The following is a 27,370-nucleotide window of genomic DNA, read 5'->3' on the forward strand; positions in this document are numbered from 1 at the left end:
GGGAGCAACAACAAAGCATCGCTGTCGACCGAAGAGCTGAAACGATTAGTCGACTGGCAGAAAATGATGTGCAACAATTTGAATACGCAATTATATGAGCAATTTGAATGCATCAAAATCCCATCCTGGGAGATTGTGACGCTCACTTTTCACACATTTCTGATATAGAGCAGACAATAAGTGCATTAATAATCATCACAATCATCTATTCTGTATCAAATTTCCCTTCCCAGAGGTAATTATTTTCACAAATCTCAACTTTTTTTTTTTTTGTTTTGTTTTGTTTTGTCCCGACTGCTCCAGGGAGCGTCTGCCCTTTATTGTTGTCGACATCCAGAACCGCTCTTGGGTGAATCCTCTTCTGTCTGCAGAACAGCTGCCTTTTACAACCGCGCTCAATTCTTCATTCTTTCATTCTGACTCGTCTCTGTTCTGGTTCACATCGGGTGGGGGGGGGGGGGGGTTGTTTAGCATTAGTCAAATCGTGTAACCCAAGACGGTCGTCGCCGAAATGTGGATCGTTGGTGCGACACAAACTGTTGGGTTGTAATTCTTGATCAGCTGTACAACAAAAGACCATGAGAACAATTCAATTTACTCTATTATCATGAATTATTCTGCATTCTCTGATATTTCGTAGCACAAGTGAGTTGAGTTTATGGAGCAACTGCTGGGGGAGGAAAAAAAAAAAAGCTGTCGTCTCACTTTTTTATTAAGATGGCAAATTGCATCTTAATTCTCCTCCTGTTTGTTGTGAACTTGCAGCAGCTTCCGAACTGAATTCTCCTCTTTATTTCTAGGGCTTAGTTAGGAAAACAAAGGAAGAGGTTCGACATGTGACCTTTTTTTAAAGAGGGCTAAAGATGGGGCCATAAACTGAACAGTAACTGTGTCTTATGTCGGACCGCTACAGAGTGACTTTGTTAATGGTAACGTGTGTCATCTGAAGCCACTGATGAAGCAACAAGGGTGTCGTCCAGAGAGTCCATACTTCACGGGCTGAGAGGTTCCTCCGGGGGCACAGGCCTGTGAATGACTACAGGAGGGCCTCATCTAAATTATACACATTTTTATTATTTATTTTTTATTTTTACATTTTGGTTATGTAGCCGCTGGAGAAATGGCTCCACATAATGTGGTCTGTGAGGGAGATAAAGAGATGCTGATGAGTGAGCGCTGACTGCTGAAATGTGCTCGTTTGTAGTTTGTCTTAAAGTGACGGGTGTGTTTCTAGGCTGAGTGACACCATGTGTGTCTTATTTAACGGAGGTCTGCTTTGTTCATTGTATGATGTACTTGCATGTCATGTTAGACGTGTGTGTGTGTGTGTGTGTGTGTGTGTGTGTGTGTGCGTGCGTGCGTGCGTGTGTGTGTGTGTGTGTGTGTGAGAGACGGGCTTCAAAGGGGGGGAGCAGTGCACTGTCACTCTAAGGTGGGGGTGTGTGAGTGACGGTGTTTCCTAGCAGCGGAGGTATAGGGAACATTCCTTCCCTGGCAAAGCCGTCTGATAGCAATCTAGCGAGAGCTTCCTCTGGCCTCACACACACACACACACACACACACACACACACACACACACACACACACACACACACACACACAATGGATGGTGTGGAGGAACAAGAACATTGTGTCCTCGGGGGGGGGGAGGTCTATACTCAACCTGGTGTCTACTTGCAGGCATCTTCCTGGCGTGTGATGGTATTTATGGTGATGTCAGCCTTTTGTTGCAGACGTAAACCTTCCTTTAGGATTCTTTATTATGAGCCCGACCGGTCCAGGATTCTTGAGGTCGATAAATCAATAGAGGTCAGTAAATCAATAGGCCGATCGATGTTGGACCCAAAGATGTTAAAATACCGTACTGGTGCATTTTTATTTTGATTTAGAGAACTTATTGAAGAGCTTGGATATATTTTCACTGAGTCATGATAGTTAGAAAAGACAAGCCGTTCGGCTCCCTCTGGTGGAGAGACTATGTAATGGTGACACTGTTACCTGAAACGTTTGAGACGTTTCTGCACTTCAGTTTCTTGTCGCTTAACCGGATATCAGCTGTTATGAATGAATATTTGCTGATCGTTATTTTGGTGAAAAGCCTACATTTAATTAATATTAGTATTTTATATTACATTATAGTTTTTTTTTCTCAAGAATTTAGTTCATTTAAGAACTTCACTGTTAATTTAACCATTTCTGAATGGGTTCATGAACGTTTCCTTTAGAAAACCTTTTCAGCAGGGTCAGTCCGCTACGGGCGGTCCTGGTTCTGGTCCTGCAGCAGCGTGGTGTCGGTGTTTGCTCTCAGCGTGGGACCGCTCAGCACTACACTGAGACTGTTTCATAACCACAGTAACTTCAACTAAAGGGTTGGCACTAGTAGGCCTCCATACACACTCCAGCAGTCAGTAGGCTACAGTGACTATTAAGCGGGTGGAGAGGAGACGCCCCGCCTCCTGACCCCTCCGCCCCTCGGTTCAGGTTTCACTTTTTCTAAATGTGGTCAAAGCTGCCCCACTAAACCGCCCTCCGGTGCCGCTCCAGTTGGCCTATTTCCACCCCCGCCGCTTGCCGATGTAGCTCCCGCGGCAGCCAGCGCCATGCCGTGCACGTTTTCTTACAAACCACCTTGCTGCCACGGGGGCCCGAGCCGGCACGCGACCCGCGACCCGCTGCTCTCCTGTCGGACACGCTACAGGTAACACCCGGGAGACACCGGCCCGCTGCCGCGCGCGCACTGCAGCGAACTTATGATCGATTTGAATGAGTCCCGTCCGTCCGCCTCCCCCCCCCCACACAAAAAAATGGGGTCATCATAGCTATAGTCATAAGAGGTGGGAGAATGTGGGCGTCAATTAGCACACCTTTACTGAATATGTCGGATCCACAAAATGACGCAAGAGTTGCGTGAGCCTGGATTTGTTGCTGCCTGCAGCCAAGCTTTTTTTTTTCTTCTTTTTTTTTCTCAATTTCTCCTGTAAACTCAGTGACCTGATCTAGATAGTTATAATGTGTTATGTTCATTTTGTTCAGTATTTTAAATTGTCTGCTTTTGCCATCATTTGGGGAAAAGACAAGAAATCTCTTTCTGTTTGTGTGTCTCTCTGTCTGTCTGTCTGTCTGTCTGTGTCTCTCTCTCTCTCAGGTTTTGAATCCTGACCTGAGATTGATTCTAACTTAACTTTATATCTTTTTTTTTTTTTTTCTTCAGGGCCTCGGGAACCAATGTTGCTGCCATTGATAATAAAATTGAACAGGCAATGGTAGGTAATCCATTCACGACGGATCATACACAGTATATTGTTCTCGCTTTCATAAATTCAAAATGTATGAAGTAGGTATTCAGTTACATGGGAAGTGTGTACTGTACTATGGGGCTGAATTCAAGTCATTTGTGTTCACCTTTCCCCTGGATATGTTTGACTATATACTGACATCCAGCTCTCATGTCTGCCTCGACTTATTTTTAGATTCATGGAGTCTTTAATGTACTCGACTGCACACATGCAGCCTTGAGCTTCCCTCTGACGTCCTTGTCTAGAACATGATAAATCAGCCTCTCGTGTCGCTCTGCTGCCTCTTGTCGGGTCTTTTTTTTTTTTTTTTTTTTAAATGTTGTTGCACATTTCGCGTCTCTTGCAGGACCTGGTGAAAAGCCATCTGATGTACGCGGTGCGTGAGGAGGTGGAGGTCTTAAAGGAGCAGATCAAGGAGCTGTTTGAGAGGAACTCTGTGCTGGAGAGGGAGAACGCTGTGTTGAAATCTCTCGCCAACAGCGAGCAGCTGTCTCAGCTGCCCGCCCAGTCGGCCACCAGCTCCGGCACCACGCCCCCCCAGCAGCAAGGACTCAGCCAGCCTCAGCAGCAGACCCAGCCTCCGCTTCAACTTCAGCAACAGACCCAGCCTCCGCTTCAACTTCAGCCTCAGCAGCAGACCCAGCCTCCGCTTCAACTTCCGCCTCAGCCACAGTCACACCCCCAGATCCAGCTCCAGCAGCAGCCCAAACCCCAGCAGCTCCAGACTCAACTCGATCCCAGCCAACAACAAATGCAACCCAACGTCACCTCCGCTTGAAGTGCATCTGCCTTGCTTCGCAAAAAGGGCAGGGGAAGAAAAAGAAAAAAAGAGCATCTTCTCTACAACGTATTACAAATAGTCTATGTGAAATTAAAAAGAAGAAAAAAAAAAAAGAACTTTGTCTTCTTAGCCACCAGCTTGACCACAAAGTACAGTGCTTGTGTGTGTGTGTTTGTGTGTGAGTGTGAGGGTGAGTTAGCAAGCAAGTGTGACTGTGAATTGGTGTTGGAATGTAAGAGTGTATGCATCTGTACTGTGGGCCTTTCCAGTGTTAATGCAATCATCAACAGAGAGAGAGAGAAAGTGTGTGTGTGTGTGTGTGTGTGTAGAGACAGAGTATCGGGGACGGTCGTGATGTTTGTTTTCATCTTGGCGATGTTCCCGGAGCGGTTGACTGCTGGGTCCAAGCTCGCGGACAGGAATGTCATTTTCTTGGACCAGGCGCCCGAGTCGGACCGGTTCACGACCCGACCCGACCCGACCTCGAGACCTCCTCAAGCCGTGGGTGTGTCGGAAAGGGAGGGAGTCTTCAGCTCGCATAAGGGACGGACGGACGGACGGGAGCGATTGTCAAAAAGAGCGACTATTTTTTTAAATGAGATAATTGAGTGGGTGAAGGGGGATTTTTTTTTAGCCTTGCTGTTTCATGTAAAGTAAGAAGTGGGAGAGAGAGAGAGGGAGAGAGGGAGACAGAGAGTCTGTTCTTCGGAGCGCCACACCGCTGCCGTTACTTTTACATCAAGTCCACCTCTTGCATCGGTCTTTTGAGTTCTACTGTCGAGTGTTTTTATTTATTACAGGGCTGCTATTCTCATAAATGAACAAGTTCACGACACCTGTCTAACAGTAGCCCGGTGGCTTGTTTCCTCTTCCTCTTCCTCTTCTTCAGTGTTTCAACAGATTCTCCATTCGTCCTGGGGGGCAACGCTTTGTTTAACATTGTAGGCAAAAAAAAGAGAAAAAGAAGAAATCTGACAAATGTTTAACACTAACTCAAATTATTATACGCTGCAATTGCCAATTCATAGCTCAAGTCAAGATCCAGTATGAATGTACATTTTTTTTTTTTTTGTATAATATAAAGTATTAAGAGCCTTGATGGGTGACACTTCACCCGTTGACATCAAATCTTAATGTGAGCCTGCAGAATGTATTTGATGAAGATTCAATTCTGTTGGTTGTTTTACCTAAAAGTGAATTAGTATTGCCATCACCCCCCCGCCTTCATTTTCTTTCTCCCAACGTTTGTCCTGAGGGGGATCGGGGGGGGGGGGGAAGCTGTGAAATCATTCAACCTACTTTGTAACCAAAGATGCAAAGCTGTGTAAATTGATTATTTTTAAATGCACACATCTTTTTTTTTTTTTTTTTCTTTGTTACTTCCTTCTTCACAAACTATTTTGTTGCTGTCCAGCATGTTCTGCATGATCTGTAATCTTCAAACCACTTTCTTACCTCATTTTTATTTAGCACTCTTATTGTGAGACAGTCTGTGAACAGTGTAAATGGAGCAGAGCAGAGAGAAACATAACCTAGTGTTACTGACACTAGTCGCAGAAAAAAATGAAGTGAGCCATGTTTTGTTCATTAAATGGTGTTTGAATTTCATATGCCAATAGTTTTGTTACATTGCAAATTTTAATGTATTTAAATAAAAGCAATATTCAGATTCCAAAATGAGTCAGTTTAATTTGTTACAAAGTTCTATTAATACAACATTTTAGTTTTAGGAGCGTTTGAACCGCTCACTGGTAAACTACCTGAAGCTGGAATTGCCCTAAATAAAACATTGGATCCTCTTTCTGTGTCCTTTCATAAAGCCACCAGGATGCACTACAGATGCAGGGAATATACTTTAATTAAAGTGCTTCTCAGAGAGGCAGGTGGTTGGTTTATGTTCGACAGCCAGAGGGCGCTATTGGACTACAGCAGAAGGAGCTTTTCAGTGTACTGAAGCTTACCCAATCTTTTAAGAGAAACTCATTTATTGAAGAAACATTACAAAACAAGTCTAAAGAAGTTTTAGAACATACGCGTCACCCTAACCAATGCATAGCAGTCCTCTGAAAAGAAATACTCCCAAGCAGTCTTCATGATGCGTCAACAGTTCCAAGTCCAAAGGGGGGTTAAAAAAAAAAAAAAAAGCTCCCTTCTTCCCAGTATAGGACCTCCACAATACAAACAGTGGAGTACAATAACATGGAAAATGAATGGGGACTCACAACAAAGTCTTCCATTGACACACTTCTCTCAGTTGTCCTCGTGTCCTACTGTCCTCCTCCCTCCCATAGGTAACGTCAGAGGGTCACCCATCGGAGAGCTGGGGTTCACCGTGTGGGTCTGAGCCGGACCAAACGGCCTTCTGAGTAACACTCATCGTGGGTTTTTTTTTTTTTTTTTCTTGTCGACTAACCGACGGTGACGAATCGGCTGCCTTTGCTGCCTTGTGCTGCGGTGGTGCGCTGGTCTTTCAGGATGCGGAATCTCTCGTTCAGGGTGATCGATGTTTGCTGTAGAAAGAAAAGAACACCAGAGAGTCGTTAAAGCACTCTGATTGAGACGAGGGGGGGGGGGGGGGGGGGGGGGGGGGTCCTCTGTCGGTCTATTAAAGCATCTAGGAATATAAGTAGCATGCTCTCACCGGTTTCCCAACACTGTTGATGTCAAACTGCAGAGGCACTCCTTTTGGTATTTTCTTCTCCGCTACTTCCATCTTTGCCAGAGCAGGGATGGCTGCTGGGGGGTGCAGGGTCCAGGCAGAGGGAGGCCTATGAACAAGTCACACAGTCAGTCTCTTGTATCTGCTGGCTTCTTGTGTGTGTGTGTGTGTGTGTGTGTGTGTGTGTGTGTGTGTGTGTGTGTGTGTAATACGATGCACGACTACATCTCCATTATTAAATAGGAATAAACAAATGTTCTTAAAGATTCTGCAGGGATTGCGGTATTTACTCAGGCTGAGTCCTGGCTGTGGGGTTGTCAATTGAAATGGTCAGGATTCCATTGCTGGCCGTCGATGTGCGCCACCTGGTGGACAAACAGGGAAGTTGTTGTTTTGTGTCACACGACACAGACTTTGACATGGAAAACAATAGTCTTTCTTTCCACTCCAAATGATAATTAGTGTGATTTCCGCTTCTTCCCACATGTCACTGAATAACAAAAAAGGCAATTTTAACTACAAGAGCAAAACTACACTGTGACCTCTAAAAGATACTCACTGCCGAGTTCTGACTGGAGGACTGTGAGGATTTGTCTTTTGCACCTGGGCGTGGACCTGTGATACGGAGCAAAGAGGAATAAAAAAGTAATATTCTTACATTTAGTCTGAAGAGAGATTTAGCTCTTAAAATGTCCAGATAAAACAATAAATGCATAACATTTAATAACCCATCATGTACCTTGAGTCCTCTGTGAAAAAGAAAAGTCGCCTGCCGTGCTTCCCTCCGAGTCTGCTGGACAGGCGGCAGTGGTCTGCAGGAGGAAGAAGAAAAGAAACAGTATTTAAAAAACAGCTGTGTGTGTGTGTGTGTGTGTGTGTGTGTGTGTGTGTGTGTGTGTGTGTGTGTGTGTGTGTGTGTGTGTGTGTGTTGCCGTATACTCAGTTGTCTTTGGGGTCTTACACCACAATCCTCCGTGTTTTAATTCAGAGGGAAGTGCACCGTATGACTGCACACACGTTTTTAATAGAAGGTGTTCTCACCGCCGTCGCAGCTGAAATGGTCTCCTGACCGGCGTTGCATTCTGACCTCTCGGAGGATCTGGCTGCCTGTAGGGCCGCCTCTGTGCCTCTTGCTTTCTGTACGGGGCGTCGGTGCGTTGAATGAATGGCTTTGTTTTCTGTCTTGTTTTCTGAAAAGGGGGGGGGGGGGGGGGGGGGGTGAAGCACAGACGTATAAGCAAAGGCAAAACTTAAAATAGACAGCAAGAGCCGACACCGGGTAACACAGGCGTAAGAATCCAATCAGAATAGTAAGGAAAAGGATTAGTTTAATTTGGATTTAATACAAATTACTGCCTGAAATCAAGTGTGATGCAGCTCAATACTAAAAACCTGAAAGTAATGTGGGACAGAAGACGACAGTCACTTCATCATCAGACTCTTATAAAGAACAGGTAAGCTCAGTGAGTTCATACCTAAAGACAGATAAGTTGATATTGTACTCTGACATCCTCTTACATTATAAAAGAAGGGTTTATATCGATGAGTCAGCTGTCTACAATTAGGTTTCAGAGGTCACTAGGAGTGACATGTCCCTATATGTTGGTGTGCACTACAGTCCGTCCTCCGTTACCTGACCGACAGCTGCTCTGTTGATCGTGCCAACTCGTTTGAGCAGAGCGGTGGGCCTCCGGGCCGCGAGGCCTGTGATGACCCCTTGACCCCGTCGTCGCCCAGGTGGTGGGGGGGCTCTTCTGTTTCTTAATTTAGGAGCTCCTCCTCGGGGCACGCCACCTCCTGGTAAAGATAACATCAGCGACATTACACATGTAACGTTACGGTAGTTGTTTCGACAGAATTTGTTAGCGCGCGCACACACACCTCTCTGGACGGGTCCAACAGTTCTCGGTGCTCCCTTTCCTTGGGTCTTCTTGACTGGTCGACGGTTCACCGGGGCCTGTCTCCTTTGTAACTGTTGCTCTTTTTTGTTCAGTCGAATGATGTCATCTGTTAAATGCAACGTCAAATCACACACGTAACGATAAACAAAGTGCTCACGTGAGATATATTTAGCTTAGCTAGCAACTGACAAACCTCCCGACATGGACGTGCTCCCCACTCGTCAGTAGCTACCGTTAACGTCAGCTAACTGTAGTGACGTTACTCTAGTAACGCTTTCGGTTCGCTACCGAGGACCTTACCTAATGACATGTCGACTTTGTCGGGAACCACTGGTCGTCGCCTCCGGGCTGCTGTAACGTCCCCTTTGTTCATACTTTAAAAAGCACGACAAACATACAATACTGGCTGGCAGCCGTGCTAACTGTTCGTCCCCTTGTAAGGCTAACGTTACGCTACAACAGACCAACTGACACACAAACACACAACTCCCACCCCGAACGTAAACGGCGCCGCGCACGCGCTGTGGAGACAGCCCAGCTGCATTGTGGGAAATGTAGTAAAATGCAACAAGAACCGTGTGTTACAAAACCTCATGTAACTGGTTGTGTAAAGAGAAACACGACGCTCGCTAACGTTGTTTCTCACAGCTTGACTGCTAGCCCTCTGCTAGCTATCTTTGAAATAGCCCTTCCAGACGTACGTCACGTTGTATTCACTGTATGTTGCTCTGTGTTTGGAGGAGGTAAGTGTGAATGATACGCGTCGTCGTGGTGTTGCTTGTCCGTCATCTAATATTTTATGCGTTTGGTGTTTCTTGATTTATTCTGTCTCCCACCATGAGCTTGTTTTCGTCTGTTATGTTTTGCTAACGGACACGTGTTGTCTTAACACCATGTTGTTAATGTGGTTTACCTGCAGCACACCTTTCTCGTCTGAACCGAGGAGATTATTGAGGCTTGTTGTCCACAGTGATCGGAGACCCACTTCGGTACTCTCCCTCCTGACCAAGTCACTCACCAGTCCGATCATCATGTCAGACAGAAAACGCAAGTCCACATCCGCTGCTGCCAAACAGCCCGGTGCCAAGCAGCAGAAGTTAGCTCCCACGAAGGAGGAGAAGAGCAAGAGAGCTGGAGGCTGGCTGGAGGACCTTGTGAAGCAGCACAGGACGGAGAACAAGGAGGGGGAATTCAACAAAAGGCGCCTCCGCCTTATATCTGACGCAACCCAGATAAAGCAGGACTCTGAGGGGGTCCTGTACTGGATGTTAAGAGACCACAGAGTACAAGGTAAACGCGTAAAACTACCAACAGTAACGCGACAAGAGCCTTTTACTGGCTTGTATAACATGTTAAGTGTGTGTGTGTGTGTGTGTGTGTGTGTGTGTGTGTGTGTGTGTGTGTGTGTGTGTGTGTGTGTGTGTGTGTGTGTGCGCGCGCGCGCGCTTCCCTCCGTGTTGTAGATAATTGGGCGCTGGTCCACGCCCAGCAGCTTGCTCTGAAGGAGAACCTTCCTCTGCACGTCTGTGTCTGCCTGGTTGTCCCCAAATCAGAACTGTCCACTCTGAGACATTACAGCTTCATGCTGAAAGGTCTGGAAGAAGTTGCAAAGGTATTGACTCCATGTGTTTTTTATTTAATGCACTGAGTACAGCCATAACTTCCATCTAATGCATGTGTTCTATTTGTACATCAACCAGATTAAGCAATGCCACCAACCACTTGCAGGCTCTACAAAAAATGCCTTTCTTTCTTTCTTTCTTTCTTTCTTTCTTTCTTTTTTAAGTTAATTTAGTTATAAAGTGATGACATTGGGCTTTTAAGATGATTAGAATCTGACAACTTCCAGAAACACAATATGGCCATTTGTCATTTTTATTATTTTATTTGTTAGATCTATAGTGTTTTATTGACAGCCAATTAAACACCCACAACTTGTATGATGTATTAAATGTTGAAGTGTAAAGTAAAAATGACAAACAATCTTGTTTCACACTTCTCAAATCTGACAATTTGCTGCTTAACTTTCTTTTTTTTTTGTTAAATCACATGGTTAGCCAAAACCATCGATTTGTGGTATACACATGTATAGCTGTAGTTACAGATAGTATGGGTGATGGGTGATGGGTGATGGTTTAGGGGGCTTTTAAAAGGAACACAAGTCAAATATATTCCACATAGGAATATATTCCTATGTGGAATATATTCAGATCCAATTATCCAAAGATCCAATTATTTGGCACTTTTACCCACAACCGGGTCTGTTTAAACTCTGTTGTTCTGCCCCGAACCAAACAGGAATGCAAAGCCTTGGACATCCAGTTCCACCTGCTGCGCGGTTCAGCAGGGGACACCCTCCCCGGCTTTGTTTCTGACCGCGGCCTGGGGGCCGTGGTGACAGACTTCTCCCCCCTCAGAGAGCCTCTGCAGTGGTTGGAGGATGTTAAAAAGACTCTTCCGGAGGACGTTCCCCTCATACAGGTAAAGACCACTCAAGAGAGGGAGAGAGTGTCGAGAAGATGCTCTGCATTCTGGATTTTTTGCTGACATCAGATATGTTTGCTTAATTTCTCTCCTGTCTTTCTCTGATTTTTTTTTTTTTTTGCTTTGCTTTATTTCTTGTCCTTGTCACGTTTGTTCACAATTAAATACATATTTTTAAAAAAAAAAACAACGCAACTGATCCTCCTCACATTTGATGTGTCTGTTATATGAGTGAAAGAACCTCATTATTTTTTCCCTTTTCACAGGTTGATGCCCACAACATTGTCCCTTGCTGGGTCGCGTCCCCTAAGCTGGAGTATGCCGCCAGGACGATCAGAGGGAAAATCACAAAGCTGTTGCCAGAGTTCCTCACAGAGTTTCCTCTGGTGGAGAAACACCCCCACACAGCCGCAAGAACGGCCAAAGTAAGTGCTGCAGTAACAGTGACTCAAATTGTTCTGAATAAAAGTTAACATGCTATTGTGAAGAGAAAACAAGAAGTTCCACATTTATGTTTTTATGTCACATTCAGGACTTTTGGATCAGTTAAGACAACAGAATCATAATGCGTCTTTCCATAAAAGTATTCATTGCTCTGGAAGTGTTTTCAAAAATCAATAGTTGCTGTCGGGGAGCTCATTGATGGGGGAGTTTTGAAGTCGGATTGCTGCAATAAAGCATTGACTTTCAAGCCTCTCCTCTCTGCACATAATTTATCGATGAGTGAATATAAGCAGTCGCCGTTTTAAATTGACTTCCCAGCTCTAGATGTTAAAGCTGTGTGCTTTAACCGCAGTGCTGTGATTTGATATGCCATTCACTTCCAAGCCTCATGTAGCGTACGCCAGGTGAAAGGATCACAACTTCACCTCCTTTTTGAAGTTTGCAGTTCTACAAAAGCCTGATTTTGTTTTCTCCCACCTTCACCTCACAGCCAGTAGACTGGGACGAAACCCTGGCCTCCCTGCAGGTTGACCGAGCAGTAGGCGAGACGGCGTGGGCCCGGCCAGGCACCGAGCGAGGGCTGGCCATGCTGGAGTCCTTCATTGATGTACGCCTCAAACTGTTTGACACCAAACGCAACGACCCAAACGCCGCCGCCCTCAGCCAGCTGTCCCCCTGGATCCGCTTCGGTCAGTAGTACTGTGAGAAGGGGGAAGGGGGGGGGGGTTGATGGGTGTTCCCACAAGGATCGATATCGGTGCTCCTCAGACCTCTGTTTAAAACTCGCACCAGCTCTTGTGCCGTTGCCTTTCATTCTGTCCCGCTGTGTCTGTCTCTTCTTCGTGCTCCTCATCAGGCCACCTGTCGGCCCAGCGGGTGGCGATGCAGGTTCAGCGCAGTGGGAAGTCCGCAGGTCTTTCTGTCGCCTCCTTCATCGAGGAGCTGGTCGTGCGCAGAGAGCTGACGGACAACTTCTGCTTCTACAACAAGAAATATGACAGCGTGGAGGGTCAGTTTCCATTTCCAAATCGATAGCTTGTAAACGACTCAAGCTCCTGATGTTGTCAGTTATATATGTGTGTGTGTGTGTGTGTGTGTGTGTGTGTGTGTGTGTGTGTGTGTGTGTGTGTGTGTGTGTGTGTGTGTGTGTGTGTGTTGCTCAGGCGCGTACGAGTGGGCTCAAAAGACCTTGAAAGATCATGCCAAGGACAAGAGGCCGTATGTCTACACGCTTGAGCAGCTGGAGAAATCAAAGACGCACGACAAACTCTGGAACGGTGCTCAGGTACCTTCTCATTGGAACGAGCGTCGCTCACCAGCCCGTGTTCATTGTAAAAACGTTGTTTCTTACTGTTGTTTATGTCGTATTTCCTCCGTCAGTACCAGATGGTCACCGAGGGGAAGATGCATGGTTTCTTGAGGATGTACTGGGCCAAAAAGATTCTAGAGTGGACGTCCTCACCAGAGGAGGCCCTCTCCATCGCTCTATACCTAAACGATCGCTACGAGCTGGATGGACAGGACCCCAACGGCTTCGTCGGTGAGGACAGTTTGACGCTGATTCATTTTGAATGTACTTGTCTCACACATTCATTTACATGTACATTACGATCATTTAGGTCATTACGATCATTTAGGGGTTAAGTGTCTCGCTCAAGGACACATTGACATGAGACTAGCAGAGCAGGAGCCTGGAATCGAACCGTCGACCCTCTGATTGAAAGGCGGCCCTGCTCTCCGCTTAGCCTCGGTCGCCCATTCACGCCCTCTCCACTGTGCGTCCCTCCTGCAGGTTGTATGTGGTCTATTTGTGGCATCCATGACCAGGGTTGGAGAGAGAGAGACGTTTTCGGAAAGATCCGCTACATGAACTACAAAGGCTGCCTGCGGAAGTTCGACGTCGCCGGATTTGAGAGAAAGTACTGTCCCAAAACCCTTTGAAGCGTAATAATGTTTGGAAGGGTGGGAATACAACGCTGATGGCCTACATCTCTTACGTCTTTACCTCCAGCGAGCGTTCGTACAGCACAAACAACAGGAGCTGTGCTGATGGAGCTGTTTGAACATGATCTGTGGTGCTTACTCATCAAGCAGAAAGAGCTACATCTTCGCTTTGTTTTATGCTACTTTTTATATTTTCAATTTAAATCGTTTTTTTTGTTTTTTTTACACAAAAGATGTCTTGTTTGATGTTAGTATTGCGACAACCGATTCCACGACACATGATGTTCTTTTAGAGGAATCTTTGTTAAAAAGCCATTCATATTAAACCCTTTTCCTTGTTCACTTGTGTCACCGTTTCTTTATTCATTAACGGCTCTCCAGCTGTAAATGCAGCATATTTCGCCTTTTTACCAGACTTGTTTGATTATTCTCCACTCAATAAGAATGCATCCGCCCACAATCACTTTGAACTGATTACATTAACATTTAATTCATAAATTAAGCATAGCTTAGCCACACTTTGAATATATTGTCATCTACCAGCTATTGAAATAGTTCAGTGGCATTCAAAATAATTTAATCGCATCTACACAGACGAGCTGTCAACTAAGGAAAGCAACAACAACAAAAAAACAACAACATTTGATTAGAGAAACTCGTGTTCCTCAATCCACAATGGGGAAACTAAGAAAAGAAAGATGTGTACAGTGTTCCATGGTTGTATCTGCTGGGGCTGGGTTACATCACAGTGGTGTTGTAGAGATGTGTTTACTGAGCACAGATGTAATTAAGCCCAGAAAAAAAAAAAAAAAAAACCCACTTCTGCCCACATAAGTAGCTGCACCCCCTGTAGTGGATACAAACAAGCCCCTTCAGGTAACAACGCACGGAACACAGTTCCACAAAAGATACAATGGAAGCTTCTCTGCGATACGAGCCCTTTTGTTGTGTTAGTTAATGTCAAGAGAAAGATATTTACGTCTCACAAGGTTGTGCTTTCCGCTAATTAGCTGAAACCGGTTGGTATGGTTACGGGGAATAAGAGCATCCCAGTGGGCTGTTATACTGTAATTTACAGGTTCAAGGCCATCAGCAGTTACATTGTTCCAAGCTTCTATCAAACTGAGTGTTTGCCTTCACTTGCTGTTTGTAGAAAGACTATCAGCTCTTCTGAAAAAGTGCTATAATACGTGTGTTGCGTAAACCCATAAAGCAGTATATAGAATACAAAATCATGTTTTAGCGGTCTATCAATAACAATGCATAACAATAGCAACGTCCAACAATACATTCTTGCGTGTAATAGAGAACAGTGTGTGACATATGAGCTGACAAGGACGTCCGTATGAGATGTTCTTCTGCCACAACTGTAAACAGATTGTATTTATTTGAACTATTGTTTCATCCAGCGCTGAAACAATAAGCCCGCTGGAATACTAATATTTCACGTTAACAGAGAACATTACATCAGCACGGTCTCAAAGAGGATCTTCAAGCTCTTTTATTGGGGGGGGACCACTGGCTGCGCTGCTTTATTAAATATATCAAAGCAGAGTGACAGAAAACTACTTGAAGTCATAGCTCTGTAAGAACACAGGCGCTGTACTCTTTGTACGCTGAGGTTCAAGATGCCGGCATGCTTATTGCAGCTCATATTTGTCTTCTGAAAAAATGTGCAGCTAAATCTCAAGGTTTCCCAAAATTGACATTACATGGAGCTCTAGCGTGAGTCCGGTAATGAAGACTATGGTCTTGTTTGCTTAGGCTTGTAGTTTATTTCTCAGACATCTGCGCATTATTAAATCCTTGCTGTTATTGTTCGAGGTCAGTCACGATAACAGCTGTTTAAATACACTGCCTGGCCAAAAAAAAAAAAGTCGCCACCAAAAAAAAAAAAAGGTCACACACTCTAATATTTCGTTGGACCGCCTTTAGCTTTGATTACGGCACGCATTCGCTGTGGCGTTGTTTCGATAAGCTTCTGCAATGTCACAAGATTTATTTCCATCCAGCGTTGCATGAATTTCTCATCAAGATCTTGTATTGATGACGGTAGAGTCTGACCGCTGCGCAAAGCCTTCTCCAGCACATCCCAAAGACTCTCAATGGGGTGAAGGTCTGGACTCTGTGGCGGCCAATCCATGTGTGAAAATGATGCCTCATGCTCCCTGAACCACTCTTTCACAATTTGAGCCCGATGAATCCTGGCATTGTCATCTTGGAATATGCCCGTGCCGACAGGGAAGAAAAAAAATCCATTGATGGAATAACCTGGTCATTCAGTATATTCAGGTAGTCAGCTGACCTCGTTCTTTGAGCACATACTGTTGCTGAACCTAGACTTGACCAACTGCAGCAACCCCAGATCATAGCACTGCCCCCACAGGCTTGTACAGTAGGCGCTAGGCATGATGATCCAGGTGGCGACTTTTTTTTTTTTGGCCAGGCAGTGTATGATTGTCTCTCTATACCTTCAGTACCGTTCATGCTGCTGTTACGCAATCTTCGCAGATCCATCAGCCACCATCACCACCACCACCACCACCACCAGTGTGGGGGTTCATCTTGCCCCCTCGATTGCAAATCTACCTGTCGAGTCCAAGCGCCAAAGTCTCTGTCAATCATCACATATCAATCTGTTAATAGTAAACAATGATCTTTTCTTCATCTGACTCGTCTCTCCCCGATGAACTGCTATTCTCCCAGCTGTGTAATTTGACCAATCATGTGACCCGTTAAGTCTGGAACAGGTATAGGTTTTTTTTACCATGTTCACCAAATTAGTTTAGCTTTAGTTTTACCATGCTATGATTTTTTTTTTAATTAGCACAAAGCTGATTGTAAGTGCATCATTTAAAATGTCTAAACCAAACTGTAGAGATCACATGATGCGTGAGTCACTGCAGCACAATCACACTTGTAGGGAACACGAGTAGAACCCAATCACATCAGAGCTCCTGTGCCCTGTGGTTCCCCTATCTTTTTGTGAAATAGCTCGCGTGTGACTTGAGTGGAAAGCTAATCTCACCCACTAAGATTGGTATAAAAAAGGAGAAAATGAAAACAGTGAAGCGCTGCCAGAGTTTAATCAATGTGCTGCTGTTGATGTCCCTTTTCCGCTTTATCTCCCAATATTTACAGTCTCCAAATCTACTCATTGCTTACACTGACGTTCACTGTAGTCTCGTAGCTCTTATTTTCTGTAAGTATGTGAGCTTATTGCTCCAGGGAGCCAGCTGACTAATGTTGCGGCTCAGCCTTGACGCTCCAATACTGGTCTGTATACGAGCAATGTACAGGAAGGAGGCAGAAGAAGAAAAAAAAAATGGTGTTCTTTACATCATCATTCACTGGTCAGGGTTCTTTATGAGAAAATCCATTCACTTTTGCCCCAGAATCTGTGGTTATGCGTCAGTATTCAGGCTTTTTCTTCCCATAGTAATTGTCCATCCATTCATTCTCCATCACCCATTCTGTTCAGGATCACCGGACGCAGAGGAGATGGACCACGGAACACCCTATGCCGAGTTTTCTAATTAATCTGACTTACATGTCTTTGAACTGTGAGATGACACACACACACACACACACACACACACACACACAAACACACACACACACACACACACACACACACACACACACACACACAGCAGTCGGGCAGCAGTGCTAAACAATGACTCAGTGTGTAATACAACATACTCACCAAAAGAAGAACTGCTTCTGCACCGCTGGTGTGCTGCTGTTGTTTCCCAGCCAGTGTAGGCAGAGTGTCAGTGGACAGAACATGGACAATGTAAAGATATAGTATTTACTTTACTACGGTCATATTTAAGAGAAAATATGACCATCCAAGTAGAAATCTTTGAATGGGCCAGCTGTCTGATAGCTCATAAAGCCGTTATCTCTACTCGCCGGAGCCCCGGCGTCGGCCATCAGACCTCTGGAGCTTTGTCCAGAAAGCTGCAGCTCGCCTGGTGTTCAATCGCCCCAAGTTCTCCCACACAACTTCCTTTCTCCGTTTTCTACACTGGCTACCTGTAAGAGCTCGCATCCAGTTTAAGACTCTGGTGCTAGCCTACAGGGCAGTGAAAGGAACAGCTCCTTCCTATCTCCAGGCCATGGTCAAGCCTTACACCCCCGTCCGACCACTTCGCTCTGCTGCCTCGGGGCGATCGGTTGCCCCGTCGCTCAGAGGTCCCTGCGGCCGATCGACCCGGTCACGGCTGTTTTCTGTCCTGGCCCCACAGTGGTGGAATGAACTCCCCACTGACGTCAGGACAGCGGAGTCGCTGCCCATCTTTCATCAGGCTGAAGACCCACCTCTTCAGGAAGTGCTACCCTGAGCCTTCCACTCAGCACTTATTGTTTTCATATTAGTTTGTTGCACTTATTGTATTCGTACTACTTATAGCACTAACTGTTTTTCTTGTTTCTGCTCTGTACTTTGGCTCTGAGTTATGCTCTGCTTCATGCTCTTAGATGCTTGTTTGGAAAAGGAAATGTACTTATGACTTCTGGTGACTAGTAGTTCTTTTGATTACCAATGTTGAATGCACTTATTGTAAGTCGCTTTGGATAAAAGCGTCTGCTAAATGACTGTAATGTAATGTAATGTTATCTCACTGTGGTGATGTGTGTTTTGCAAATGATAGAAGCCCAAATCTGAGTATCCGTAATCTCGTAAAAGAAAAAACACATTTTAATTGTGCCCAAATCTTCAACACAGTATGAATACATTTTTTTTTTGGGGTCACTTTGGGGGAAGCGGGACAAACTGAAAATAGGGGATAACCAAAGCTAGTGTGAGACGTCGCCTGAGAATGTTGAATATCTTCACAAAACGTCACGGCAATCAAACAGTTGTTGAGATTATTTAACACTGGACCAAAGTCATACCTACAGCCATGTGACGCTAGCATGGCTAAAATATTGACACGAGCTAAGTTTAGTTGATGGCTGTTGCTTATCATGGCATGCGTGCAACCAAATTTATACCTTATATTTCCTATTACAACACTCCCTCCACAGGCTGCCGCTGGTTCTGATTCTAAACATGGTACTGGTGTCTGCTGATAAAGTCACCGCTGAGCCCCCCCCCCCCCCCCACCACGCTCTGGTTTCTGCTTAACACGGGTGAAGGACATGTCAGTCTCACTTCTTCTCTGTCTTTTTTATCGACCACTGTTCTTGTTAGAATGATCTTTCAAGTTCCAGTCAGACTATCAGTGTCAGACCCCAATCCTCACTGAAACTCATCTCATTATGAAACACCTCACATCTCTCTGCAGCAAATCATGTCCTCCGTCTCCTTCTTGTCTCTGACATTTTTTTGTGATTCTACATTACTTCTTGTTCTTGGAATTTTCACAAATTATCATTATGGTGTCATAAGAAAAATTGTAAGGGTGCTGTAGCTCTTAGGCTTCGGTCCCCTATCATCTGCTGTTTTGAAGGGACAGTTCACCCCAAAATCAAAAATACATATTCATACTTAATCTTACCTGTAATGCTATTTATAAGCATTTCAGTCATTTAGCAGAAGCTTTTATCCAAAGCAACTTACAATTCAGTATCTATCTACACACCGTAGACACAGCTACGGGAGCAATTTTGGGGTTAAGTGTCTTGCTCAAGGACACATTGACATGAGACTAGTAGAGCAGGAGCCAGGGATCAAACCACCAACCCTCTGATTGAAAGGCAGCCCTGCTCTCCACTTAGCCACGGTCACCCCGTTGAAAAAACCTAGATTGAAATGTCTGTCATCTCTTCTCTCCATGCTCACAACAAGGTCTGTGGATTATTTTGAGCTGTCAAGTCTGCCCAACCTCCAGAGGACCGGCCACTGTCGGTATCCACAGCGGATGTGAGGAAAACCCTGATGAGACTAAATATGAGTAAAGCTGCTGGGCCTGAAAACATCCCTGGTCGCGTAAGAACGTGTCAACCAGCTATCGCTATCACAGGAGAGTGTTCCCACCTGTTTGAAGACAGCCCCCAGCCTGGACCCAGATACAGAGCTGACGGATCCGCGGGGGGATGCTGTCCTCCACCGCTCTCCACTCAGCCCTCACCCATGTGGAAAGTTAACAACACTCTCATCAGAATGTTGTTTGTTGATTTCGGCTCAGCCTTCGACACAATCTCACCAATGACAGAAAGCAGCCAAAACCTCCTTCACTTCATCACACGCCTCCATCCTGGTGACGAAAGCTCATAAACGTCTGTATTTCTGAAAGGAAACTTATGGGATGGGCACGGGATGAGTGCGGCACAGGACAGGAGGGCTCTACAGCGGGTGATTACATCATTGGCACCCGTCCACCGAGCATCAGTTGGTATTGGTGAGAAGAGGTGCCTGCCGTTCACCCTGCTGCCGACTGGAAAGAGGTGCAGAAGTATCAGCTGCCGAACCACCAGACTTCAAAACAGCTTATTTCCTCTGGCTGTGAGACTCCACCCTTCATATATAACATCATTTTTTTTCCTATGTAGGAAATTGGGACTACAATCTAAATTGTGCAGCCATGTCATACAATGACAAATAAAACCCCTTCACTTTGTAACCTTATAATGCTTCAAATGTATATATTTTTTTTTGGTTGCTTTCAGCACCATAATGCAAGAGCCATATAGTTCCATTATATTCTAGAAAGGTCAGACGTATACCGACGATACCTCCAAAAATAGGCAGCTCAAACCAAAACAATTTAAAATGATAAACAGCACTACAGGTAAGGGGAAATTATGTATTTTTGATATCGGAGTGAGCTGTGTTTTGGGAAAAACTTCTAATTATAAATCGGGAGAAGAGTTTTGTTCACAAATTAAAAGAAAATAATGAAGTCTTCAAATGATTCAAAGTTGTCCCGTTCTTTTTATTTCGCTTGCAAGGGAAAGATGCACCACAGATCCGCCTCAGTCAGTGTCTGTGGTGAAAAGTTCAACATCGTACAAGATACCAAAACCATTTTACGCACACATGAGTTCACGCCTTCGGGATAAACATAGACAGGGAGTAGATGTTCTCGTACCCTGGCTATCGTCTCAAACTTGCCAAACAGAAAAAGAAGACAACTGTGTCTTCACTTCCTCTTTCTGAAGTGGGAGTGTGTGACCAGCCGTGAGAAACACGACGCTGTGTTCAAAAGAACGGATGAACTGCTTCTGCAGGACTGCTGTGTTTTGTCACTGTTTGTGTTCCTCACTTTCCCTCTCAGTTGTACATCTTTTAAAACATTTCATGACACTAAAATATATATTTTTCCCATTACAGCTGTCCCTTTAATAGAGGTGGTCTATAAATTGCATTAACTGTGTGTATTAAGAATCTAAATTCAATTTGTAACTCTTCACTTTCATTATGTTATGAGTCAACACACGTCAGGGCGGTGCATATAAATCACACATTTCCACGTTGGTTGAGTTTTAACAGAGGAAAACCAGTGAGGCGAAGTCAACAACTACTGAGCATCACATTAACTTTTTTAATTCTTTCCAACTCTGGAATTTTATGGTTTTCAACATATCAATTTGTAAGTGAAAGTCAAATTGAAACACATCATATTTCTCATTTGGGTTGATATGTGCTTTTTAATTTCACAGCGCCCACGCTCCGCTCACAGAATTCTTCAAAAGTTAAATTGTACCGTCTGCTTCATGTTGTCATATCACAGCGCCACGGGTGATGATAATAATAACCTACGCGCTTGAATGAATACCATCAGACGACGCTCGTGATGTGGCCTCTTAAACGGGTCTGGTAAACAGTGCGTTCTGTTATGGCGGTGAAGGTTGCGGGCAGATTGCTGATCGTCAGCGTTGGCGCGGCGCACTGATAGCACATTACATTACGACGTGGTTTGTCATTATCCATCTGTTAGCTCCTCTTTGTGGTCTGTCCTCCTCCTGCTTTGTGTCAATCATCATTTCATTTTTTTTTTTTTCCTTTTCCATATTATGAATCCAGTGACATCATCTTTCCTCGTTACCCCGTAATTACCGTCTTCATTGGTAGAAGTTATTTTTGAATTCCCGTCTGCTGTGTGTACTTAATAATAATAATAATAATAATAATAATAATAATAAGTTGTCTTAATAAGTCCTGGAGCTGGTTGCTCTCATTATAAACACACACTTGTAAGCACATCCTACCAGCATCACCGACGTTCAAAAGCAGGTCATTTAATCACACGTTCTATTTCAAGGGTACAACGAGAAAAACCTGCATTCGGTACGGCACATTGACAAAAGAGTTGATGAATCGTCACATGTCCTTCATACAGGCACTGTTTTCAATACAATTTGCTAAATGTTAAAGCAATTAATTCAAACACATGAAACAACAACGACGACACTTTGGAGAGCAATAAATGCCGGTGACCTTTTTCGACCTGGCAGTGCCCAATTTCTAAAGCGATCATTTTGTTAATTAAGCTTTAAACAACATGTCCTCCACAACACAAATATGTCCTCCACAGCATCTGCTACATGAGAAAATACACGCACACACACACACACACACACACACACACACACACACACACGCACGCACACGCACACACACGCACGCACACGCACAAAAAACTGTATTACATGTGGAGTGTGGTAGATGAATTCAAAAATGTCACAGCCTGAAGAAGAAAAAAGAGTGATCAGAGAAACATGTATGGATATACTTGCGTAGCATCTGACTTATCAGCTTTGCCACTTCTTATAAATCCCATAAACAAACCATCGCCTCGTGTTTATTTCCCTGCTTCGCTTAATTGACTCTCATTTTCCCCCCTGACTCATTCCGAGACAAAACGTTCTTCCTTTTAAACAGCAGCCATTGTGCGTTCATTCTTTCCTGTGAAAGCGGGTGTGTTAACAGGTCCTCCTGGAAACGTTTCGCTCATCAACAGTCACACACACACACGCAATAAATACATTCACGACTCTGCACCCATTAGCTATACACAGTCAGGCATTCAGGGAGGGCATGCAAACTCCACACAGGGAGAATTCAAACCCCTAACAATCTTGCTGTGTGTTAACCGCTGGTCCACCGCACACAAACACTCCGATAGAACGGATTTGCCTTTGAGACAGCCGATGGGATGTATTTCTCATGCATACAAATGCTGTTGCATCATTTAAATGATAATTTCATTTTTGAACATGGACGTCAGAAAGGTCAACGCAGCCCCACCTCATCACTTTTCACTTCGCTCAGTCCTATCGGTTCTCTCTGCGAATGGGATTTGAGTTGCTGTGGATATGTCTGCAGTCTGGAGGACTTCCAGATCCAGTAGGACACTGTGCAGCAATGATGCTTATTGTTTTCTCTTAAGGCTTCCAACTCAGCCTTTTTGTCACATGGTTCTATCAATTTGGGGCAACGTCTGTTCACCTTTTGTGTGACACCCCCTTCCGCTTTAAGAGTTATAGAGTTATATCCTTTCCCATATTAAGGTAATATATGTACAGATAACTCGATCAGCCAGATGGTTTGCTGCAGCCTGTACCATCTGTCAATCAAACCATCACCGAACGTAGTCAGGAGAAGAGAGAAAACATCCGCGCCCGCAGCTGCCAGCGATTCTCGATGAAATATACAGATGGAGGAGGGATTAACTACATTCTTTCCAAAAGAAATTCTCTCAATTGGGGCGATGATGACTGCAATTCACACCACTTTCAGGCTCATTAAACCCCCCTTATTCCCTGTATTACATGCATTTCACTTGTCCTTTTTCCTTTAATTTTTCATCCATCGGTGTAAAATGTTCTTGGACTTTTGGTCCAGACTAAGTAGATTTTATATCATTGGGCATTTTCTCGCTTAAGGTGCTGCGATGGCTCATCTTTAAGCTGGAGCGCATTGGCCAGCCTTTAGCATCACAAGTAAAGTGTCTGAACATTTCTCTGAACTTTGTGGACATGAGGTTGTAGAGGATGGGGTTTATGGCAGAGCTCAGGTAGAAGCAGACTCCGGAGAAGATGTGGACCTGCTCGAAGACCTGGAGGTGCTGCTCGGACGAGAGGTCGATGTAGCTCCACATCAAGCGGTCCGCATGGAAGGGAGCCCAGCAGAGGCCGAACACAACCACCAGCACACCTGGACAGGCCAGAAGGACAGTTTTAGGTGAAAGTCAACTGGACAGATAGATAGACGACAGACAGGCAGAAGCACACGCACACACACACACACACACACACACACACACACACACATCGTATACACCTGTGATATACGCTAACAATCATGACGTCAATCCAATCACCAGCAAAGTGTCAGACAGCTAAAACAGATGTGAATGTAAGTAGAGAAATTGGAATTAGGCTAAAAAGGATAGCAAATACATATGAATGTAAGCACTCACACACACACACACACACACACACACACACACACACACACACACACACACAGTCAATTTGAATTCAGTTTTCTGCTCCTTCATGACTGAAATGACACCCACACAGCATTTTGGTGACTTGCAGGTTGCGTTTTCTCAGTTTCTGCCTGTGGGAACTGGAGAGAGTTTCCGGTCCAAAGCTGGTGTCCACTACGGTCGTCATCCTCTCCCTTCTCAGCCCCAAGCCAATGAGCAGGTAGAGAACGCTAATGATCAGCATGGGGAGCAGGAAGAAGGTCAACGTAGAAATCAGGATAATCAGGTTGTAGATCCAGGTGGGTTTAATCACATCTGAGGATGGAGATGAATACAATAGATCAGATCGTGATCTCGGGTTGAGCCTCAGACAGCTGCTAACATTGCTGAATACTCTTCCAAAATACAATCTTAAATAACAAATGTATACAAACGGCAGATAGCAGATCGGGGAAACTGTCGTCCGAACTTCGGAGGCAGCGTCGCGATCCCGTGCAGACTGGTGTTCGGCACAGCACACAGCATGGACAGCACCCACAGCACGAAGATGACCTTCTTGACGTGAGCGCGCGTGGTCATGTGTTTGACTTTGAGGGGATGCAACACGGCCACGTAGCGCTCCACGCTGAGCGCTGTGACATTGAGGATGGAGGCGAAGCAGACGGTCTCAAACAGGAACGTTTTGAAGTAGCAACCCCCCTCCCCGAGCAGGAAGGGGTAGTTCTGCCACATCTCGTAGAGCTCCAACGGCATGCCCAGCAGCAGCACCAGCAGGTCAGACGCCGACAGGCTCAGCAGGTAGTAGTTGGTTGGTGTCTGCATCACCCTGTGGCGCAAAATGACCGTGCAGGTCAGAGAATTGCCCAGTACGCCCACCATGAAGATGGTCAGGTAGGTGACGCAGACGGGAAGGAACACGGGGGACCTCGGAGGCCCCAGGTACATGGCCAGGTAGTCCTTCTCGCTCAAGCACATGACATCCAGATCTTGTGCCGTAGCTTCAGCCAACATCCAGGAGATATTCATGCCGCACGCCAAAGCGGCCTCGGGGCAGCCCGCGTCGTTGAAAACGTCGGCGCCAATTTTGAAAAGAGCAGCGAAGGAGCAGTTAAACTCCGGCATGTTGACGACTGACAGAGAGGTTCCTTAGATTCTAAACCTAATGGAAAGAGGTGAAAAAGGGGAAGATACAAACTTTAAATAAAAAAAAAAAGATCTTGTGCCACTTAACCTAGTGGAATTGCAACTCTAAATTTCTGGAACACAAGTTTACTCATTTTAGGAATAAAATATAAATCAGGATTTGAATGATATATGAAACAAACCCCTCTATAACAACCTTCAGAATATTAATATGAATGAAACTCGATAGTGAGATGTGTGCTTAAGCGGATATTTCTGACTGAGAAGATGAAGAAAACCTAATTTTGAGAAAACCACTAAAATAAAATAGTCCAAAATCTCAAAATTGAGTCAAGTTCTCATTGCCATACACATGTAATTATACTTGGAAAAAAAAAAAATCTTTCTAAAACTCCCACAAAACATGTAGTCAGCTCACAATGTTTGTCTTGTGTTGGAATTCATATACAACAGAAAACTCCAGAGAGACTATTGTTTGGACTCCCACGCTGGATTTGTTTATCAATTCAACATGCAACAGAGTTATTAACGTCACTTAACGCCGCGAACAGAAAGAAACCCTCACCTGCAGTTCGTGGGCTCCTTGAGGACTTGAGATGAACACGATCTGAAGAAAGGTGAGACGATGTGTGACCGTGATATGTCTCTGCATCCTGGACTTAGTTTCTCTGCCACTTTGTCTTGACTGCTTTGGTGCTTCAGTGCGTCACAGCTGCCTCGACTTCCCGTATTTGAGCACTGGCGTCCACCCCACCTCTCTCTCTCTCTCTCTCTCTCTCTCTCTCTCTCTCTTCATCATCACCACATCATATTGTTTACAGCCTCCACCAGTAGCTGCCTTCCATCTCTCTCTTTTGTCAAATTCAACTTCTTTAACCTTTTTTTTCTCTCATTCTTTCACCCCCCCCCCCCCCCCCCCCCCCCACACACACACACACACACACACACACACACACACACACACACACACAAGCGCACACTTTCATATGTGAACCGACATAGGCTTTACCTTGTAATCCTCCATTCGATTACTTTTTAGATTGAGTGACTGCGAACGGCAGCAACGTGAAAATGACGATTGAGATTGCTTTGATCCTAGAACCTGTGGTCTGAGTGTGTCTGGAGAGGAGGCGAACAGAATAGAAGCATATAAATATGTCCAAAAAAAACAAAACACACACTCCCAAATCCATAATGAAATAAGAATTCAAAATAAGACACAGAGAGGTCTTGTTGAACATGAAATATGAAATAACATGAATCATGAATGTTCAGAAATTGTAGACATTGGAATCAGAGAAAAGGCAGCGGATGGGAACAATAACTCTGGATGCAACAAACAGAGCCTGAAGTATAAAACCTGCATCAAAAACAAAATAATATATTCATGTGCACAGTATTTAATTTCTACACAGTGGGGCATCAACCGCAGCTTAAAAGCTTTTGGTTTGTTATGCGTCACACAGTTCATTTTTTTTTTAATTCTTGTTCGTAACTTTGAATTCAACTTTAAGTGAACCAACCAGATTCTGCACAGTTTCCTTTAGCCAATCACATCGGTGCTGTCAAACCTAAAAAAAAATGTTCTCCTCTCTGCTGCTGTCAGTTCTCAATGCAGTACAATCAGATGCGACCTATTATTATATTATCTATTATCCTATTAGCCCAGTCGCCAAAGACTTTTCACTATTAATTCGTTATGCATGTGTAATAGATGATTGTTTATTCTAATGAAGTCCCTCCTGATTGAAATAACGTTGGTGATCCATTGAAGGTTCTCTATACAGAATTGAGAGCACATCTATTGCCTCCACACGGCTCTCAACATGGCGATGGCTGAGCGGGCGGCTAGCAGCAGCTAATAGTGTTTACCTGAGGGGGGGAACCAGAGGGCGAGTGAGTAGTCGTGTTAGCGGGAAGAGCTGCGTTGTACTTGATGATCACAGCAGCCGCTTTTTTGATCTTTCCTTTGGTCCGGGGTGACCGTGGCTAAGTGGAGAGCAGGGCCGCCTTTCAATCAGAGGGCCGGCGGTTCGATCCCCGGCTCCTGCTCTGCTAGTCTCATGTCAATGTGTCCTTGAGCAAGACGCTTAACCCCAAAATGTCTCCCGTAGCTGCGTCTACGGTGTGTAGATAGATACTGAATTGTAAGTCGCTTTGGATGAAAGCGTCTGCTAAATGACCGTATTGTAATCTTTTGTCGAAAAACAACTGCGACTTGAAGAGTAGAAATACGGTGTTCATGTCTCACAGTAATCCACCAGAAACGTATGCTTGCATGTAGGGTATTTGATTGGCCAATACAACGTCTTTTGGAAACCCTCGCTGTGCTGATG

At 44.8% G+C, this 27,370-nt stretch overlaps 4 protein-coding genes across 4 annotated transcripts in view; 2 read left to right on the forward strand and 2 right to left on the reverse strand.

Moving 5' to 3' along the window:
• The window catches only part of LOC137865988 (TSC22 domain family protein 2-like), a 12,349-nt gene extending 6,595 nt beyond the window's left edge, over nucleotides 1-5,754 (forward strand). The window contains exons 2-3 of the mRNA XM_068701600.1: nucleotides 3,212-3,263; nucleotides 3,643-5,754. Coding sequence (XP_068557701.1) covers nucleotides 3,212-3,263; nucleotides 3,643-4,074 — 484 coding nt within the window. The 3' untranslated portion in view covers nucleotides 4,075-5,754. The remainder of the gene's footprint in view (nucleotides 1-3,211; nucleotides 3,264-3,642) is intronic.
• LOC137865991 (UAP56-interacting factor-like) lies at nucleotides 5,747-9,139 on the reverse strand. The gene is made up of 9 exons (XM_068701602.1): nucleotides 8,938-9,139; nucleotides 8,618-8,743; nucleotides 8,370-8,533; nucleotides 7,778-7,926; nucleotides 7,476-7,548; nucleotides 7,296-7,351; nucleotides 7,027-7,101; nucleotides 6,719-6,845; nucleotides 5,747-6,587 (listed from the first exon to the last, which is right to left on the reverse strand). The coding sequence occupies exons 1-9, from the start codon at nucleotides 9,008-9,010 to the stop codon at nucleotides 6,486-6,488; spliced, it is 945 nt and encodes a 314-aa protein (XP_068557703.1). The 5' UTR covers nucleotides 9,011-9,139; the 3' UTR covers nucleotides 5,747-6,485.
• A 109-nt stretch (nucleotides 9,140-9,248) lies between these two features.
• On the forward strand, nucleotides 9,249-13,849 carry cpdp (CPD photolyase). The gene is made up of 10 exons (XM_068701601.1): nucleotides 9,249-9,380; nucleotides 9,557-9,927; nucleotides 10,101-10,249; nucleotides 10,936-11,118; nucleotides 11,388-11,546; nucleotides 12,056-12,254; nucleotides 12,422-12,574; nucleotides 12,729-12,850; nucleotides 12,946-13,105; nucleotides 13,358-13,849. The coding sequence occupies exons 1-10, from the start codon at nucleotides 9,358-9,360 to the stop codon at nucleotides 13,504-13,506; spliced, it is 1,668 nt and encodes a 555-aa protein (XP_068557702.1). The 5' UTR covers nucleotides 9,249-9,357; the 3' UTR covers nucleotides 13,507-13,849.
• A 6,520-nt stretch (nucleotides 13,850-20,369) lies between these two features.
• LOC137866181 (neuromedin-U receptor 1-like) lies at nucleotides 20,370-25,806 on the reverse strand. The gene is made up of 4 exons (XM_068701913.1): nucleotides 25,600-25,806; nucleotides 24,326-25,050; nucleotides 23,979-24,206; nucleotides 20,370-23,614 (listed from the first exon to the last, which is right to left on the reverse strand). The coding sequence occupies exons 2-4, from the start codon at nucleotides 25,011-25,013 to the stop codon at nucleotides 23,304-23,306; spliced, it is 1,227 nt and encodes a 408-aa protein (XP_068558014.1). The 5' UTR covers nucleotides 25,014-25,050; nucleotides 25,600-25,806; the 3' UTR covers nucleotides 20,370-23,303.
• Nucleotides 25,807-27,370: the final 1,564 nt, after the last annotated feature.

The sequence above is a fragment of the Cebidichthys violaceus genome, unplaced genomic scaffold (genome assembly GCF_023349555.1).
Source record: "Cebidichthys violaceus isolate CVI_PGR_0920_01 unplaced genomic scaffold, fCebVio1.0.p SCAF_8, whole genome shotgun sequence".
In the NCBI taxonomy this organism is placed as follows: Eukaryota; Metazoa; Chordata; class Actinopteri; order Perciformes; family Stichaeidae; genus Cebidichthys; species Cebidichthys violaceus.